The sequence below is a fragment of the Heterocephalus glaber genome, unplaced genomic scaffold, assembly GCF_053883595.1.
Source record: "Heterocephalus glaber isolate CG9 unplaced genomic scaffold, H.glaber_assembly_v1.0 deba00001504, whole genome shotgun sequence".
Lineage (NCBI taxonomy): Eukaryota > Metazoa > Chordata > Mammalia > Rodentia > Bathyergidae > Heterocephalus > Heterocephalus glaber.
Window position 1 is genome coordinate 45,790,000 of NW_028258324.1, and position 20,270 is coordinate 45,810,269.

At 33.3% G+C, this 20,270-nt stretch overlaps 1 protein-coding gene across 12 annotated transcripts in view; it reads right to left on the bottom strand.

Moving 5' to 3' along the window:
- Nucleotides 1-209: 209 nt before the first annotated feature.
- Nucleotides 210-20,270, bottom strand: part of Mecom (MDS1 and EVI1 complex locus) — a 582,840-nt gene continuing 562,779 nt past the window's right edge. For 11 of the 12 annotated variants that reach the window (XM_004834564.3, XM_004834563.3, XM_004834561.3 and 8 more), the window contains 7 exons: nt 16,575-16,741; nt 15,426-15,503; nt 11,789-11,958; nt 9,716-9,860; nt 6,245-6,481; nt 5,229-5,412; nt 210-1,750 (listed from right to left, as the gene is read on the bottom strand). In XM_004834564.3, the coding sequence (XP_004834621.1) occupies nt 1,616-1,750; nt 5,229-5,412; nt 6,245-6,481; nt 9,716-9,860; nt 11,789-11,958; nt 15,426-15,503; nt 16,575-16,741 (1,116 nt within the window). In that variant the 3' untranslated portion in view covers nt 210-1,615. The remainder of the gene's footprint in view (nt 1,751-5,228; nt 5,413-6,244; nt 6,482-9,715; nt 9,861-11,788; nt 11,959-15,425; nt 15,504-16,574; nt 16,742-20,270) is intronic. The other variant, XM_013071481.3, reaches the window with a different exon arrangement.

Sequence of the window (20,270 nt, forward strand, 5' to 3'; positions counted from 1 at the left end):
TTCATGGAGGAAATCCAAAACAGAGAGCAGAATTCATTTCTGACCAAGGACTATCACTTATGTCATCTCCAAACAGTGCACACATTTTAGATTCCGTGTATCTGTTAGGGCATCAAGGTCCCAAACATCACATCTTTAAATCATTTGGATCCCAAAGGGAAACTAAAATTACATGAGAAGGGAAAAATACCACGCAAGAGGGAGAAGGGTCCTTTTTGTAAGTCTTTATTTTCTAGTTGCTCCTCCCATAGTAATGCACTGAAAGGCATAACAGTTTATATTGTACAAAGCATTTGAAGAAAGTACCTCAACTTGCCGATTATTTCAAAATGAGATTACAAACAAACAAACAAAAACCAAATTTTGTTCCTCAATAAAGAGAAAAATAACTGAATACAGTCTGATATTTACTTCTCTCTTTTAACATAAGGTCGGGAACACTTCATTTTACAAATAGGATTAACATGAACGTAACATCGCACAAGCTTGCAGACAACCAGCATAAAATATGGGGTACAGATTTTAATCAGAAGAATCATGCTTTCATGATAGAAATTATAATTGTTTATACAATTGAATCGATTTTAGTATTACAAAAACTAAGTTGCAGCTATTCATATTTAGTTCATTAAGAAGGAAAACAAAACAACAAAAAAGGAATGTTAAGAAAAGCCAAACACCATTTGGCACTCCCACACACAGGTCGGGTCACCTTGGTCCTTGAAACTGAGAAAAGGGTGTGCCTCAGATGTCATAAAATAGTGGCTGACTGGGACAGTGCTATTTTAATCAACAATCAATAGTTTGCCAACAAATAAATACATGATACACACAACATGAAAAAAAAATTTAAACATTAAAAATCAGTGACATGATTGTCTAAAATGAAGATGTTATTACAAGGGTTTGGCAAACGTTTTATTAGTGGTACATCGGTGCTGATGATGAACAGGTTACTTCACTGACTTAACCTCTTTGAGCATGAACATCCATAGTTTACAATATACACATACCCTTTTCCCTAGTTTTAAACAATGTACTTAAGAAGGCAAAAGTTAAAGAGGGGAACAAGTACTCCCTGTTATCTGTTTCTATAATAATTGACTGTGCATTTCATCCAACTACTTCCATCTTCAAAGGGTTAAATTACATAAAACTTTAACAAAGAGAAAAATTAAATGTGTAATTAAAAGCAACTGTTCCCAATCATGTCAGGTAATCTTGTACAGATAAGAATTCAGTTTCTATGGAGTGTTCATTCATATCAAGGCTGCCATCTCAACTGCCCCTTTCACCCACCCACACGCTAGGCAGGGTGAACTGGAAGATGCCTTTTGCCCAGCAAGTTTTTCATTTTCATTGACTCATTGTAAGTCAAACTGATCCTCCAGAAGTCAGCAGCTGCCTTTGCTGTGCAAAACAAAATATCGAGAATAAATAGTTTCCTTTTTCTTTCTTTCTTTTTCTTTAATCATTCAGTTTAAGGTCACCAGACTTTAAATGAGTGACCCTTCAGGTTTATAAGGCATTCTGCTCAGCAGTCTTGTAAATAGTCCTATAGGAAAGAGCCATGCTACTGTTGGACTTGGTCCCACTCTGGTCAACCTTGGTAATGTCATACGTGGCTTATGGACTGGATGGCACTGGATTCTGCTGCAGCCCTTGCCATGCTGTGCCACACGGTGGAAGAACTGTGAGATGCAGAATGGAGGGACTCCTTGTCGGACAATGACAACATCATAGCATATGCCTGAGGTGAAAAGGAGAGGCACAATCAGTAAATGGCATTTGAAAAACATCACATTTTCCTTTCTTTTTTTCTTTTCCTTTTTTTTCAGTACTTGGGAATGGAACTCGAAGCTTTCCTACTGAGCTATATCCTTACCCCTTTTTAATTTTTATTTTGGTACAAAGTCTCCCTAAACTGCTAATTTGCCCATTCTGGGCTGGAATTTGAGATCCTCCTGCCACAGTCTCCCAGAGTACCAGGATCACCACCCTGCCTGTAGAACATGTGCTTTTAACCAAAATTATTTTTGCAAAGATAAAGTTTATTTCATTTCCCCCCTCTGTCTTCTGCACTTTTTTGAGAGCAATAAAGATGAAATGAACTGCCCAAGGTCACTCAACTAGACCGAAGACCTAAAACTGATCTCTGCCCAAATTTTAATTCAGTGTTCTTTCTCTAGTACCCCTCTGGGCTTAAAATATTCACTAGTGACACCCAAAGACCTTGAGACCTGAAGTGGACCAAATCATCTCCAGAAACATATAAAACAAAGTGCAAGACCCAACAATGCCCTAAGCAACTTGTGCTCTGGTGTCTGCTGAGTAGAAGGTACATGAGGGTGCTGTGAGGAAGTTCTCTTTCTTCCTTATTATCATGTCAAATTCTAAATAGCTGTTCAGAGAATCCCCCATTTACTGCCAAGTAAAATATTCAAATGAAATGTTTGGTCTTGACTTGTGAGTGAACTTTTCACTGTTGATTTGCTATTGTTGGTCTCATCCATTGCTAAACTTGCTTGTCAAAATGCTGCTGAAGTGGAATCATTAAAGTCCTGCCAAAGACATTCCACTGTCTGTAAACAAAGACCAAATGCCTGTTGTTAGGCAGAATTTCATCTCTGGGAGTCATGCTGAGACATGTGGCCAGTCTGTGGTTTCTTCTGTAATCATGGCATTCAGTTAGAAAATCTGCCTTTACAGGCTGATTTTGATTTGCTGGGTCATTGCTCTAAATGTACACATTTGACTTTTATGTATGCAATTTGCCTTCTGGACCTATACAAAACCTCAGTATTCATTTAACAAGTATTTCTTAAGCATGTACTCTCTGCCAGGCACTGTGCTAGGTCCCAGAGAATCAAAGACAAGTAATACAGAGTTGCTCCTTTCTAGAGTTTAGAGTATGGGTTAAATGAACAGTGAACTTAAGTCATTTATTCAGATAATTGATCTACCTTTAGAGATAAAATAAAGAATATTCTGAAATAGTTTTAAGAAAATTTGTGATCTTTGGAAAGATGTAAAGGAGTATAGAGAAAATTTTGAAATCTTTGGTCTAAATCCAGGTTTCTAACCTGCCTGTTACTCAGCTGACATTATGACCTTAAACAAGTTGTTTTATTCGTAAGTTTTACTTTGCACATATAAAATGCAGTAAATAATAGTACTCATCTCCAAGTGTTACAGAGGAATCACTGACATTAACTTACATAAAGTGCTTCGCTCAGTGTGCCTCATTTAAATAGGATTTACTATCATGAAGTTAATACTCATATTTGTAGAATAGTTTTTTCAAAGAAGATTCCATGCAGAATGCAGCCACTGTTGAATTCAAACTTTTTGACTCAATCACTACAAAAATCATAGAGTAAATATAGAAATATTTTGAGAAAAACATCCGAACCTTCCAATTCTAGAAAGTGGTAAATATAGAATATTTTCTTATTAATAATCAAAACAAATAAACATTTTGATGCACAAGGATCAGTGCCCAGCACATAACTGAGTTAATAAGTCACAGAATACAGAATGAATGGTTTCAGGAAATAAAGTCAATTTGCACAAATGCCTCACCATTTGCAGATTGATATAAATGGTATAATCAAGTAATAAGAAAAATACAAGCTAGGATTACAAAATGCTAGTATTTCTTATACTGATAATTGTCACTCCAGTGAGGCAGGGACTTAATGCCAACATGCTGCTACTGAAATATATAACATATCCATTCTAAGTGCTCAAGCCTGTTTGCTTTCTATAACATTGGACAATTTCTGAGCTTAAGTATCGTGTCTCACAATGAAAATATTTTTGGTGGAATAACTAAAAGAAGTTTAAAAAGAGGAAACCTGGATCCTTCTGATATCGCTGATCAGCTAGAAACAGAGAACAGAAAATCAAAGGCTTTAAAAAAAATCCTAAGAAATTATTATGGATGGTTCTAAGGTAAAATGAGGTATCTATTTGGCCTAGTTAACTTTTAGTAGTAACAACTGAAAAAATCACTTTATCCTCAGTAGATCTTTGAGAAGAAATCAATATCTTCACCACCCTACTCCTTAAAACAAGGAAAAGGTATCAATTCATAGCCTTCAAGTTATGTTCTGAAGTAAGTGGAAACAGTTGGTAGGAGTTTCTATTGTCCAGGCTGGCTGCCTTTACTTGAGTTTAGAAAGAACATTAATTTTGCCATCATCATACAAATAGCAAGATTTTCACTGAATTTAATAACATTTAAAATTTTGTATTATCCCACTGACAGTGTTTTTCCTATTTTAATAAAGATTTGCTGTTACAATATACTACATTTGCTACTAAGATCAGCCTAGAATACCTCAGCAAATAGGAAATCAATTTCAAATGTACAAGCCAATATAATCACACTGTTTGATAAATCCAGCCACCTCCAAAGTGGTCTAGTGGATCAAATAATTCAACCAATATGACCAATAAATATGTTAATAGGAAATGATTTCTTAAAAATGTAGACCTGAATGAACATTTTGGTTAAGTGTAGATGTCAAAATGAAAGTACTGATTTCCTTTTCTTAAAATAAAACAACCAAAGCTCTTTTAACTGGTATTTATGAATGTTTAAATATATTTAGTTTTAGACACCATCATGCTCACAGAATGCTGTAGGCTGTAGTGCTGAATGAATTTGTGTACTATTCATTTAATAAAAATTGGCAGGTTTTATTTCTAGATATGCCACTAAGTTGATAAAGACCTTGGTCATTCATTTCATTACTGATTTGAGTTTGCTCCTAGATTCTATAACTTGATGACTTGTTAATTAACTAGGCTTAATAAGATACTACATATAGTAAGAAAAAAAAGAATTCATTTTCCAAAAATCCTAGAATGTATATAATGTTGACAAAAAGTATAGATATTAAGTAATTAAAAAATAATTCTCAAGTAATATATAAATAACTAAAACAAACCTTATAAACTATATAGAAGTAAAAGAACTGTAAAGGATAGATTGTTGTAAAACAGGTTTGTCACAAAAGTTTCTGTGTAGAATGCAGCCATATTAATTGCTGTGTTGGTTAACTCTTTTGGATTCAGTAATATATAATGACATTGTGGGCAAAGCATCTGGACCTGCATCTAGAATACTGCGAAGGTAAAATATTTGCTTTTTGATAATCAAAGGAAATGTACATTTTTATGCACAATATCCCCATGATGCTGTACTGCAGGAAAATATGTACCTGTGATTTGGACTTTCTGTGTAACGGCTGTTTAAGTTCCTCTGGCACATGGGAAGTACTAAAAGAAGACAGCTCAGCTTCAGTATATTGATTATCTTCCATTTTCCTCATTTTGAGGCTATCTGTGAAGTGCCTTATGTGATCTAGAGCAGAAAGTCCAGTTTTATATTCTTCCTCTTTATACCTAAAATGAACCAATGGGAAAGCACAGAAGTTTTTTTTTCTTTTTCAGTTTGTTTTCCAATCAAGTCACTTTCATTTGAATTTAAACAGCTGTCAAACCTCAAATTGTATTTGCTGTGTAAAGTATCATGCACCAATTTTTGGATTCTTTAAAATATTTATAAATACCTTATCTTAAAACATGCTTTTCTTTAACATTTTTAATAACTAAAGTCAAGCATATATTTGAGATAAAAAATCAATGACATGTTAGGTCAGCAATGTGTGCAGACAGAATTCATACATCTAAAATTTCCATTTAAATTAAAGCTAGTTATGAAAACATGAGGTCAGCACACATTATCCTCATGAAAATATAATATTCCTGTCAACTTAACTCTTCAGTTAATTTTTCCATTTAAACATCAATCATTTATGTAGATTATATAAGTCTCTAATGAAGTAAAATTTGTATTAATGAGATTTGCCAGGTTATTGAATGAAATTATACCAGGTTGAAATCTATATTTTCCCTTGGGTTTCATAAGTACAGTCTCGGCTAAATTACTGTATATTTGTGCAATTTTCACACATCCTTCCTACCTCAGGTAGTGTTCAACAAACACAAATGCATTTATATACTTGCAGATTTTATTCACAGTTCACTTTATTTTACTCTTGGAAAAGTTATGCACTATGTGTGCCTTGCTAATCCCCATTTAGTTTTTGTGATTTTATGATCTCACAAATTCCTTATCAGCTGAAATACTGTAATGGAAAAATAGAGCAGGAGGAAATGCAAATGTATATATATCTACTGCTGTTTAGCTTGTCAGGTTGCCCAACTTACTTACCTCACTGGGGACGTCTTACAGCTCATCTCCAGGGCACTGGCTTCTTCGAAGTCATCCTCAGGGTTTCCTTCATGTAAATTACTTGTCATGGGTTCCTTTCTGGTTTTTCCCATAAGTTCATTGTCTTCATCCTCCTCATCCAACAACACCTCGTCTTCCACTTCTTCATCATCCAGTAAGTCTGAATTTTGACTAGTCACCAAAAGCTTTTCATCCTTAAAGTGACTGCCATTCATTCTATTAAAAAGAAAAAAAAGAAAAAGTTTCAATTATTGGTTTAATTTTTAAACATGCAATTAGCTTTCTTATCATCTACCTAAAAATTGTTTAGATGTTTGAATACTTAGGAAATTTTCATTGTTTATACTTTATGACAACCTTGGGAAAATAACGTAACTTCACAAATTAAAAAATGAGGAAGAAATAATTGGATGGTTATTAAGATTATAAATGGAGTCTCTGGCAGAACTGGAAAAATAATCTTAGCCTCTGATTTCTTATCAGCCTTTTGCCTGACAAATGATATCATTGTGTGGAATACAAAAAGCACATAAATATTTTCTTTGTATAATTTACCTAATTATTATTTAAGTACCCACCATTTAAAATAACTGATTTATGGAAAATTCATATTCCTGAGCAACACTGACAATAGCTTTAACACATACAACCAAAATAATCTCAAGGTTCAGAAAATATGAAAGTAGCTACCAAGGACCAGTGCTGTTTTCTGTTACCAGATGACATTTGTGGTACATTTCTCTTAGACAATCTATCCAAGCTTGGAAGTAATTGAGAGCTCACTTATTTGTGTTATTTCCAAACTATTCTTGACAGTCTGAATATCAAAAAGTTCCTTGTTTCCCAGGAAAATATTGATGTGAGAAATGAACTAGAAATGTAACTGTACAAATATCTTCTGAAGTTTTACTTAGCGAACACTTCTAATATAATGATGCAAAAGAAGAATATTACATCTTAAAATGTCATTTGTAATATTTTTGTTTGTTTGCAAGGATTTTAAGATATAATTAAAAGAGTAATTATAAAAATGTTTACTCAAGAATTCTAATTTAATATATTTGAGGTTTGAGGACATTTATAATTAAGATAAGCTTCTCTGGTTTTTAAATGAATATTAAATAAGGAATTTGGATTTAAGTTTTGTTATAAGATTGAAATTAAAACTGTAGGAATTTTGTTAGTTATAAAATAAGTAACATATAAGAAATAATGTTTTCATTTTAAAAGTATCTTCTTTTAGGCTCTTCCTCTTAAAGAAATATGACTAGAGAAGTTAAACCACTTGCAAATTCAGAAAGCTTGTGAGAGAGATGGAGCTAGTATAGAGATGTGCTATTTCCTGGGCCATTCATGAGCTTTCATTTTCTCTTGTTCCTCTATTTCCTGGTTCAGAAAACTCAAAGAGACTATTAAATTACTGTTACAGTCACGTATGATTTTCACATAGAATGTAATTATTTGTCAGATTATGAAAGATTAGGTATCATAATTTATTCCCAAAGTTTTCTCACATAAAACATAAGTATAATGTAATATTTAGATTTGCCAGAATAAAATTAACAGATAAATGAAACACTCTTGAATATAGTGCACAGAGCAAATATCCATTTAACCTGAAAAATCCATATCATTATTACTAAGTATTTCATATAACCAATCTCATAACTTCTTTTATCACAGAATGGTACAAACATATTTTGCACAGATATAAATGATTAGTTACCATGTACACTGCCAACTTGCCAGATTAAATGGATTGAAATTGTTAATTTTTAAAAAGACAAGTAAAGAACAAAAGAGTATGGATGAAAACCAAAAGTAACAAAAGCCAAGTTAATTAAGAAAATATATTTGTTAATTATGTTTTCAAATATGGCAAATTATAGGGTAACTTATTCATCAAAAGTCTCCTGATATGAGTTGAGGAGGGAAAAGTTGGATGACTCAACTTTATTTCTGTGCTGTTTAGGCATGTTGAAGCCAGATGTTACAGCAATAACAACTCACAAATTTCCAATTAAGAACTAAAATATCTGAATAAAAACTTCAGAACTAAATGATGTCTTTTACTCAGTATTTCTTATTTGCATCATGTAAATGTTATCAAAATGTAAGACTGTGATCATGCTTAACTGCTATTATTACACTGTACTTGATTATCTGCTACCCCCCAACCTCTTCCTACACAGTGGCAAGCAGAGGAAAAGATGTGTCCAACTGCACAATGTTACAGTTCTAATCAGACTTCTTAGATGCCTAGAAAGATTTTTCTTTCCTCTTCTCTTTAGATATACTTTTATACAAGTCGAAGAACGAAAGTGGCCATATGCTTTTGTATATTTTGGTAAAAATATTATTTGAAGCAAGGCTTAATGGAGAAACTACCCTAAGTAATTGACCTTGAATTTCTACCAATTTCAAAAATAGAGGTCACTGACATAATATAATTGTGTAATGAAAACTAGTGAAACTTTCACTAATTTCATGTTATATTAAAATTTTCAATGTAGTGTACCAAAGATTTTAGCATCTTAACTTAATAAGTCAAAGATAGTTATGTTCAGAAAACTATCGTTCTCAATTTCAGATATTTAATTATATACAGATAAGAAAATTTACATATACCAGTTTTGGCAAAAATAATGTTTCATGAACTTCACATACAAGGTAAAGAGCTAGGTAAGTATGAGTTATTATCAACAGCATTAAAAGCCTCTCTTTTAATATACTTGATGCTGATGATAAAAGGGACCAGTGCACTAGGTGACTAAAAACAAGAATAATTATGTCCACTGAAAGAAACTTTCCAGAATTACATGAGTGTTCACTTGAGAGGACACAAAGCAGTGATAGAACCTGAATTAAGAAATCTCCAACAGTTTCTACATCAAAGATATTTGGGTGGCAATAGGTGTTTAATGTATAATACATATATACAGAGAGAAGGCAGAAGAAAGACAAATGTAGAGAAAGGAACAGAGTCACAGATTGTCTGTAATACACATAAGATATATAATAGTAACCACTAACGGCCAACGATTCCATTGAATCCCTGTGGTAATTTTCCTGTCTCCTTCTAAAATTTTGATAAAGTATTCAATTTAACTATGAGGAGAAGCAGAACAGCACTGTGGCACTATCAGGGGCTCTAGAATCAGATGGACTGGGTTGAATCACATTTATTACTTATGTGACTTCTGGCAAGTTATTTAACCTCTGATGTCTCCACTCTTCACTAATCAAATTGCAGTCACTATCTCAGGGGATTATCATGAGAATTAAATTAATATGTGTAAGCTAGTAATGTATATAGAATTTAATATGCACTAAATAAATGCTGGCCATTAATGGCAGGTATTGGTAATGCCACCAAGTGAATGCAGCAAACGCATTTTTAAAAAACACTCTTAGATGTCATGGTGTTTGAAAAGTAAAAACTAGTTTTACCTCTCCTCTGCATTCCTGGGAGACTGGCTGCTGTGGTTGCTATTCCCAATGAAATTCCTAATTTCTGTGAAGTAAGCATCTTCCTTGTCATCCAGAATGGCGCCTGTGCTTTCCAGTTCAGAATGAGGTGACGATGTTGCCGTACCTGAGTGGAGCAGAAAGCCTTTGTGACAAAGATTATTATTTATCTGGCAGCTTATTTTCAACCTCCTTCCTCAGTAATTTGATTAGTGTTGTTTCTGAAAACACACCTTTTGAATATTAATAACAGTAATTACAGGAGGTGAAAGTCTTCCCCGTTTATAATACACAAGCCGATGAAAGTCCCTTGGGAATATTTCAAACCATCAGAATCATGATTTACAGTCTCTATGGATGTCATTTCTCTCACCAGCTTTATCCTACCCCCACTGTGACACAGGAACATTTTTATTCGGATAATCAGTAGATAGGGTGAGACAAATTAGAGACAAGTCTTAAAGAAACTCTGCTGCATGAAGCTGTTCTGAATACTGGCTACAGGCAATACATTTTTATTGCTGCTATGCTAAAATGAGTTACAAAATAAAGATTGAAAACACACTGAAAAATGTGCCTCCTGATTTTGTGAGCTAAGCTGTTCATGGACTCAGAACGTACGAGCTCAGAGGCTGATCCAGTATTAAGACGACCATGCTGGATCTGCCTGTAACAGGAAGGTCCTCAGCTTTCTTACCTACAAAATTAGAATCACAAGACCTGTCTCCCAGGATTGCTGTATGGTTTATATAAATTGGCCCAAAAATAACTTTATATGTGGTCAAATTTTACATCTATGTTAACTATGCTGATTATGTCAGCCACAAAATGTCTACAATTTAATAGTTTATCATGTTAGTCTATATGATCAAAACAAGAGATTAGAACAGCACTTCTACTTAAAGAATGTATAATCTGGGTTAACAGATAAGTATTCAACTTTAACAAGTTACATTTTTTAAACTTTCTTTTAAATCCTGAAATAACACTGATTAGAAAATTACAGTACTATGCTAGAAGGGTCACACAGAAATTATTCTGCGTATTTAATTAATGACTGTGCCTAAAATCTAGTATTTTAAGGCCATGATCATTAGACTTTTAGCTTGAAGAATATTAACAGTATGCAGTTCTAAGTAGTCACTATTCAAGATCATGAACAATGTGCCTATAGAGTAGAAGTATTAATAAAATAATTTCCTTAAGGTTGCTAGTGTAGTATGTATAAATCCAACTTTTTTTTCTGCTCTCAAAATCTTTTTTCCTCAGCTCCATACTCATTCTCCTTCCTCTTCATTTATTTCTGTGACTCTAGCGACAAGTTGGAGCTGCGTGGCTTGGCTATGCACACACATGCCAGCAGGCAAGTACTAGTTAATGACTCACTACCTAACTCTTAGCAGCCAAAGATGAAAAGACCAACAGTACCTTCTGCGAAAAAGGTGCTGACCCGGCAGTCTTGAGTTAAGGTAGGACTAGGTTTTTTTGTCAGTTAATTTTAACTTAATTTTATACCAGAATTTGCGACAAAAATAAAACTCATCCACTGTTTTCTGTGGGTTAATCTGATCAGTCTTCTACCCCTAGTCTTTAAAAAGTTACCTTGTAAAGATGCTCTGAACTACAGGCTTTCTACAAAACCAGCAATGTTTTCTAGGTTAATATACCAGGGCTGCCACTGTGGAAATTCTGCCATGCTTAGGACACACATTCTGTGGCAGTAAGTTAAAAGATTGTTCCTTGCAATTTCGGCAACCTTGACGCATATATTTCTAGTGAGTTTGGGACATGGTTCTCTTTGCTCGAGATTGCCCATTGAGATGAATCCAGCAGGGGGAAAAATGATAATAACCCACATAAGGCCATCAACTTGTACATTAATCAATAAACTAGCATTCACATGATTCTAAAATCTCAAGGGAAATTTGCAGTTAACTTTCACAGACATCTGATTTGGGAGTCAAATGGAAAGAAGAAAGATCACAATTATCTTATAAAATATGAAAAAAAATCTTTTTATGAAAAAAATCTTTTCCTCATAATACAATTACCTACCAGACATGTTCCCATTCTCATGCTTCTTTAAATGTCTGTCTAAATTGGTTTGCTGACCAAAACACCTATCACATAAGTGACATTTAAACGGTTTTTCCTTATTGTGGATGTTGCGAACATGTCGTTGCAAGTTTGAAGATATGCTAAATGATCTGTCACAGTATTTGCATCTGAAAAACAATCACAGAGAAAATATTTGCAAGCAAATCCAAAAATATTTTGCAAGACTAGTAAAACAGAGATCAAAAATGATCATCCGTTAAAAAAAACACTTTAGTCAAGATAGAAAGGTATTATTCACATAGTCAAGAATTCAATTCCAATAAACTTTGAGGATTACAAAGATCTTCATGACTTTATAAAAAAAAACCCATAATAATTTATGGGTAATTTGATTGTTCTCAATTTTAGTAAGGTAATAAGCTCTAGCATTTTAAATGAACCTGAAAAATTCAGCATATTAAAAACCATAGCATTGTTTTTTGTCTTTGGATTAGTACAGTAAAACTGAATCCTTTATAAACAAACATGAAACAAATTCATGTACTCTTCAAAATAAAAAGATACTTTTTAAATTCAAAATTGAGAATCTAACTAAATAATTTCCTAGTAAACTTACATACTCTGTTGCTAATCTCAAAGAAAATTTCCTTATGTCCCTCAATGTAACAAACATATTCCAAACTTTAAACACTGAGGAAATGTGAATAGTATAATCTGATACCAAAGACACTGATTTTCATAACTTGTAGTGATTAGGACAAGACCCTTAATAATCTTTATGCCATCACAAAAGCAAGTAATAATGCTGTTAAATTCTCCTTTTGGAAGAAAGCAAAAGTTTGCATTAACTTTCTCTGTATCCCCAGATTTTCCATTTATATTTTTCTTAGAGTCACAATTTCAATAACACTTCTGAACAAGGTTGGTTTTTCAGAAAAGCATTTATTATTTGTTGGTTAATTATTTCTGCTTTCCATTTATTTGATAATCATAAAAATCATTTAAAGTTATTTTAATATAAAATAAAAAATATAAAATGTAAGGCTACCATCCCCCCTCCCAGTTTGATAAGTAAGGAAGAAAAGTGGTTTTTATAATTGATGAGGTTATTTTCTATTGGCATTTGAAGATGAAAATTTTATCATTTGCTTTTGCGGTTTTTGTGTATCTTGCTTGAAAGAAAAATTGACTTTCTCCTAATGCTTTTCAAGTGAAAACTTCTAACTTAATGGCCAATAAATTCTCAACTCATTCTTCTATATGTGAAGGGTCCTTGTCCACTTCTGAATGTAGACTCAATTTCAAGTGCTTTAAATCAGAAATCACTGCATTCTACTCAAAGTCCTTGGGCTTCTATAGCTGTCCTTATGTATGCTAGAAATCTAGTCAGTTCAGTGAGAAAAATAAATCTATTGTGGTAGTTACTCTGGCACAGTAACAATAACCCAATTAAGGACTGATTAAAATTTCCCTTTTAAAAATTGTCTGGCATCATGAGGTTCCTCAATATTTATTGCTTATAATTATAATGTTTATAAATTTGTGTGAAACTCTACAGTGACAGTAGTTGTCTATTTTACTTCTGCTTTTGAAAAAAAACGTACATAGACTCACGGCCTTCCCTGAAATAACTTTGTTTAATTCCAAGACACACTACAATGAGAAGCGTAATACCTTTAGTATAGTTTTGTTGTACTCAGTAGAACAATCTGAGAACTGATAGCGAAAACTTACACTCTCACCAACACTTTAGAAAAATATTTACTCATAAAATTTTCTACACAAATCATAAGGAAAAGAGATTTTATCTTTGACATGCTTTCAATTTTGTTTCATGTGAAAGGGGTTTCCCAAATCTAGTAAACATCGTAAATCTGAAAAAAGCAAAGTCTAAGCAATGATCAACTGATACTTTATATTTCTCTCCTGCTAACATCTTGGGCAGAAGAGTGAGTGCTTTAAATAAATGTTTTTTTTAAATTCCATGCTGTTCTAGTAAATTAGTAGCTAGTTAAAAGACTGCTCAAATCAAGGATAAATCTCAAAAATTCTTAAAATGAACAATGTAGCCAATATGCTAGTAGGTTTTCCTACTTATTGGAGGTAGATACTGGATCAGAGAAGCTTTTGAAATCATGGTCTAAGAAAAAAAAAGTTCTGAAGGGAGAGCTTTGGAGCTGGGTTTAAATTCTGGAACCAGACTTTCTGAACACTGTTAACATCTATATATCTGATTTTTGTTTTCATTTGTAAAATAGAAGGGCTTAACAATATTAAGATCTCCAGGTATTGAAAAATTCTGGTTTGCAAATTTTTTAAAAATCGATGTATAATAACACCATCTAGGAGGTAGAATAAAACCACTGCTTTCAGGTACAAAAAGAAAGAGTAAAATGAGTGTGATGCAGTTGTTGCATACCAGTACCCCTGGCCGTAACAATCGGATGTGGAAATCTTTTCTTCTGCTTAAGCAGAATTCCTGGGAGACAGAAATTTCTCTAAAGGAGAAATTATCTAAAACTACTCATTATTGTATCTTTGGAGATCTGTTATATCAAGTGCATTCTCTTATGCATAAAGCTGAAGTGTAACTTATGATTAGCAATTTATAAAATATATAGGAAATCAAGGAATTTAAGAAAATACTGATTTTCTGAGTTCAAGTTACTCTATTTTTCTACTAAAATTTTATTTATCTTCAAATAAGCATTGGCCTGTCCATTTTATATTCTTGTATGTAAAAAAACCTTTGAAACTGAATAAATTGTTTATTTTAAACCAAATGGTTAATATTCAGACCAAAATAATTTTACACATATGCAAAGCATAAGGATTTCAGAGGAGAATGAAGTTATGACATTGCTTAAATAAATATCATTTATTCTTAGAAAAAGTAATCATAAATTTCTAATGCTTTGCACAAAACATTGTACATTAAATAATGTAATTATGCTTTAAACCTGGGGGAGGCCATGTTGCTTATTTTCATTCTTTTGTAAACAATAAACTAAATAGATGTGTCCCATGTATCACATGGCTTATTTTGACCTTTAACAGAATAAGCTAAGAAGTACTTTAGGAAATTGTTGATAGAATTGGCAATTTTCCTCTAATATACACTATTTCATCTGTTCTATCTCAGTTACAGATTTTTTATTCCTCTTCACCACATTTAAGATTTCTTTTTTTTCCCTTGATCTCTTGTTGGTACCTGTGAACAGTGATTTAGCTGGTCTAGGGAAAAAAAGTATACAAAGGTTGTTAACTCCTACCTCAGATTTGATCCACAGAAAAGGGGAAGTGCAATGTTATGAATTTTATCAGTTAAAAGAGTACTAATTATCAAGAAGAGAGAACACTAAAATAATAAAAGAAATTTAAAGGGTTAGCATCTCTTAAATGGTTATTTTTTATTAAACATTGTGATAAAACTTTTAAACTGAGAAGTAGGAAGCCTTGTGTAAAGAAATTAAGACCTTTAATTTTAATCAATCAGTCAAATCTTTTGAACTCAACACTGTAATAGACCTACATTCAGACACAAACAGATATAGCCCCCTTTAAAATTGTGCCTATACGTCCACTTTGACATTTACAATATTTATAAAGATATTTAGAAAAATCATTGTCAAACCTGTAAGGCTGCTCTCCTGTGTGGGTTCTCAAGTGCCGTGTTAGGTTCGCAGACCTTGGAAAAATCTTACCACAGTATCTGTTACAGAAAGATGTTTATAAGAGAAAGTCAGCACAGTCCACTTTATTTCTCTCAAGCCACATAGAAGCCAGATGCTTATTCCTGATTTAATTAATCTTGCATGGAACTCACATATCTTCAGTATTTAAAATTTGCAACAAAGTCATTCTACAGATATAAATAACTGTATAAATAAAGGCTGCATTATGAGATCTGCTGGAATTTGCTGATGCATAAGTAAGCAGTTTATGAAAATCGACATCAGTTTTGATGACCCACATATGCCTCTTTTATTAACTCAGTATCTTTATATTTACAAAACTGAACCAGACAAGGGGATAAAAAAATGACAAGACTTTGTGATTCTGGGTTGACATAAACATATTTCAAATGTTTCAACTCATTTTACATGTCAGATACAGTGACAACTCCTAGTACATTGAACGGTACTAGATCAGACAAGATCCTAGGACTTCATCCATCAAGGTATGTTCCCATAAAAAAAAGTGGAAAGAAAGTGACACACTTTCCAAAGAGCACATAAATTGATATGCCGGAGTCAGACAGTGCAAATTTTTACAGACAATTCAAAAATTATAAGCACAATTTATTTTTTAAAATAACATAAAATGAGCTTTACACTTTTACTGTTGAGTAACAAGGAAGTTGTTAACTAGTTTCCTTCACTTATAGACCTTATTCATCCTTCCTGAATGGTATTATTCTTCAATGTCAGGACAATTAACGAACGTATACTAGAAGACAGTAGTATTTTACCTTTGGATGAAAATAATTAACTGCTAAAGACAATTCATAAATACCAAAGTGAGACAAGTAGATAGTATTTGGACTGCCTCCAACCTCATTTATCACAACCAAATGGTCTGTATTAAAATTCTCATTTAATAATAATTTTTTTAAACTGCTATTTTTATATCTCACTAAATAAAGAGCACTTTGAAGTGCCTGAAATCTATCATGGTTGCTATTAATCATCCAATCAAGAATAATTTCCAAAACAAACAACAAGGTCTTCTGAAACCAGAGGGAGAGTTTTAGAAAGTCAGCCATAATTAACTTTGCAGTTACCTGCAGGTATAACGCTCTTTTCCCTTACGCAGTAGGTTCTCTGGCAGGGTATTAGGAGGTGCTCTGAAATTGAACATGGAGGGCACTGACTGTAGCAGCTCACTGGCCTCAGGTTTCAGGGCACTGAAGCCCTCTAGCTTTTCTGCCATGTTTTCAATAGCTGACATCTGAAAGGCAAAAGAACAAGAAGGGCCTGATACCTTTTCTTCTGTAATAATCTCTGGCAAACCAGGAACATTATTAATAGGAAAGCAACTAATCTGAGTACAACAGGCTTGGGTCTAAATACTGAACAAACAATAAGATGATCGATTCGGGAAATAAAAAGTAGAATCAAGTTTATAAAGTACTGTGTGAACTTTTTTCACAAGACCTTAGGTAAATTTATAATAATTTAATGTACAATTGAGCAGTGAAATACCTAAAAGAGATGATAATGCCAAATTAACTTTTATTTAAGTAACAATATTATGTGATGGCTATCAAATAAACTGGAATTTTAGAGAAAGGTAGTATATGCCTTTCCTCGGTACACTAGTCAATTGGAAATATATGGCGAATATTTAAATTTCTTTTCATTTTTTAATTTTTACTAGTACACGTTGGCAGTACACTTTTACATTCCTTGTGTGGAGTCAGTACAGGTACGTACACATCTTAATCCCTTTCTTCGTCCCCTGTCCCTCCTCTCCCTCCCCATCCCCTCCATCTCTCGATCCTCTTCCCCTTTGAGAAAGATCTGTCTCCCTACCTCCTACTATCTATCTTTTATTGTGCTCTTTATTTATATTTTGAGTTTCTCGTATAAAAGAAACCATGTAATGTTTAAGCTTGTGTGTCTGATTTATTTCACCTAACATTATGGCCTCAAGGTGCATCCATTTTCCTATAAATGAGTCATGTCTATCTTTATGGAAGAGTAGCACTCCATTATATGTAAATACTACATTTTCTTTATCAATTCATCTGTTGATGGACATAAAAAATTTATTACAGTAAAAGATGTATTGCCATAATCCCCATCAAAATATTCCCCCTCACTTCCAACACACTTATCCTATCATCCTTGTCACTTTCTGAAGCAATTCTGGAAGTCCTCTTTCATGAGTGTCTTTACAAGGTGTTATAAAAGATAACAGTGAATGTTGCTGCTGAGTGCCATCAGATGGAAAGACAGGATCATAAAAACATTACAGTGTGTTCTCATCCACTTTATTCATCAGATCTGACACCTAGCAACACCTGGCTTTTCCCCAAAGTGAAAATGACCATGAAAGGTAAACATTTTGAATCAATTCAGGGCATCAAGGCAGCCGTGAGAGCACAATAAAGACCCAAAAGAAGACCTCCCAGAACTGCTTCGAATGTGAAAAGAATGATAGGATAGGTGTGTTTGAAGGAAGGGAGAGTATTTTGAAGGGGATTAATGGCAATGTGTCTTTTACTGTAATAATTATTTTTAATTAAAACATTCACTATAGTTTTGTACTGCAACTTACAGTATAAACCATAAGAACTACAGAGTCCCATGAGTAGAACTCAGAGCAAGAAAGGACATCTAGTGTTAAAAGTTATAGTTTATGTCAAATACGTGTAATCTAGAAAGAAAAATATTAAATATGTAAGAGGTATGCCACCTAAAACTATGTCAAACTAATAACTGAATATACAAAAATTTTAATGGGATTGTATACAAAGAATTTTGGTGAAATATTTTATTCTGGAAAAAGATGGCATTAAACTGACAGTTAATTACATATGAAAATAATTTCATATACTATAACCTCATATGTACATTGTAAGACAAAGAGAGAAGTTCATGAAATTTTCTCTCAGAAATATTCTTGAAAAAAATTATCTTGCCTAATCCTAACAACCTAAGTAGTTTTCCTTTTCATATTCAAATTTTTGGCCAGCTACACACATATTTGACAATTCACAATTAAGGGATGGCATTACTTCTAAAGCTGGCTTGAGCCTTAATGACTATACCTAGAGGGACTCTCCCTTTTCCTTCAACTCTCCCAAAAGATTGTTTCCTTGGTGTTCATATTTTGTTTAGAACCTGTTTACTACCACATTTTTAAGTAGACAAAGAACACTCTCAGGATATCTTGTTAAATCAATTTGTTTGCAAATATTAAAAAGAAATACTGTGTATTTTTCAGTTAGCATGGTAGACCAAAAGACACACAAGGACCCAGATGGAAAGGACTGCACACTCAAGCAACTGATCAACCTAAGAGGCTACTTCTTTTACTGATGCAACAGCAAGACAGAGAAGGAGATCTAATTTACAAGCTCAAGTTAAAAATAAAAGGCAAAATTTCCTACTTAAAAGAATAATTTACAAAATATATATATACAGTGAACACACCATTAGACAGAATTCCCATTAACTTTCTAAGCCAGACCACAATTCTCACCTAGGTAATATTGAATGTTTGATTCTTCAAATGACTATTCATGTTCTAGTTAGCTCTTTTTTTTCTCTTTATTCTGGAACCTGCCCTCTCATTTCATGCCCAGACTCCTAATGTTAGCTACAAATTGCAATGACAGGGTACCGCTGCCAATTTGCCAAATGTCTTTCATTAAACACTTTGCAAAAAAATCTCAGAGGAAAGTCAAGATACATTTACTTGGCAGACGACAAATGTGAACACACTGGGAGGCAGTAAGGGCTATAAGCTCAAGGGTTTGATTCATAATCATTCAGCTGCTAAAACATTCTCCACAGATGCAAATGGACAGCACATTTGTCACTATGAAAGATTCTGACACATACTGATCACAGAGCAGAGATATGGAATGATGATGCTGCTCAGAGAGGTTAGAGGAAATTCTGTCAGCAGAATATAGACATTGTCCCCTTCAAGCCAGAACATTAGCATTTTCACATTACTTTGGATTTTATTTATTAAAAATCAATCCAGGGCTGGGGATTTAGCTCAGTGGTTCCGGTGCCTGCCTCACAAGCGAAAGATCCAGAGTTCGATCCCCGGTACCAAAAAAAGAAAAAAAAAAATCAATCCAGAAATATTTCATGATACTATTTTATTTGCATTTATTCCTTCTATATTCCTTCTAATTGTTCCTTGCAGGATATTATTTTGATATTCCATCCACCATGGAATAAATTGCATGAAAAATGACCTTTAGTCTGCAAGCTGATTAGCAGTAACAAGCAAGGGTAAGGGTTATGATCGCATATATCTATTGGGAAGAACAGTAAGTGCATGAGTGAGCATTATAAATGTTTCATTTATGTACATTTAATTTTGGGGCAAAGTTTCATTATCTAGTGGTTTTAAATCATTTGAGCATCCACCCTGCTGACACACTCAGATTTCTGCAGCAATATGTCTCATAGAAATACTTTTCCTTTTATATGGAAAATAGCTTACTCATTACTATTATTTTTCTCAGCTTTCATCTTTAGCACAAGTAAACTACAAGTCCTTCAAGTTATTTGAAAGCAATTGGCTGTTGAGAAATGTGTCTTGCTTTAGCAGCTGCTAATAGCTAGCTCCATTTGAAGAAAGATCACTGTGATTACTTTACCTCAAACTGTTTCAATTGGGAAAACCATCAAGAAACAAGAAAATAGATTATGGGCTTGATGGCTAAATAATGACATTCTTAAAGATAATAGGAAAAAGAATAGAGGTTACCCAAATGCCTCTCTTATAAACC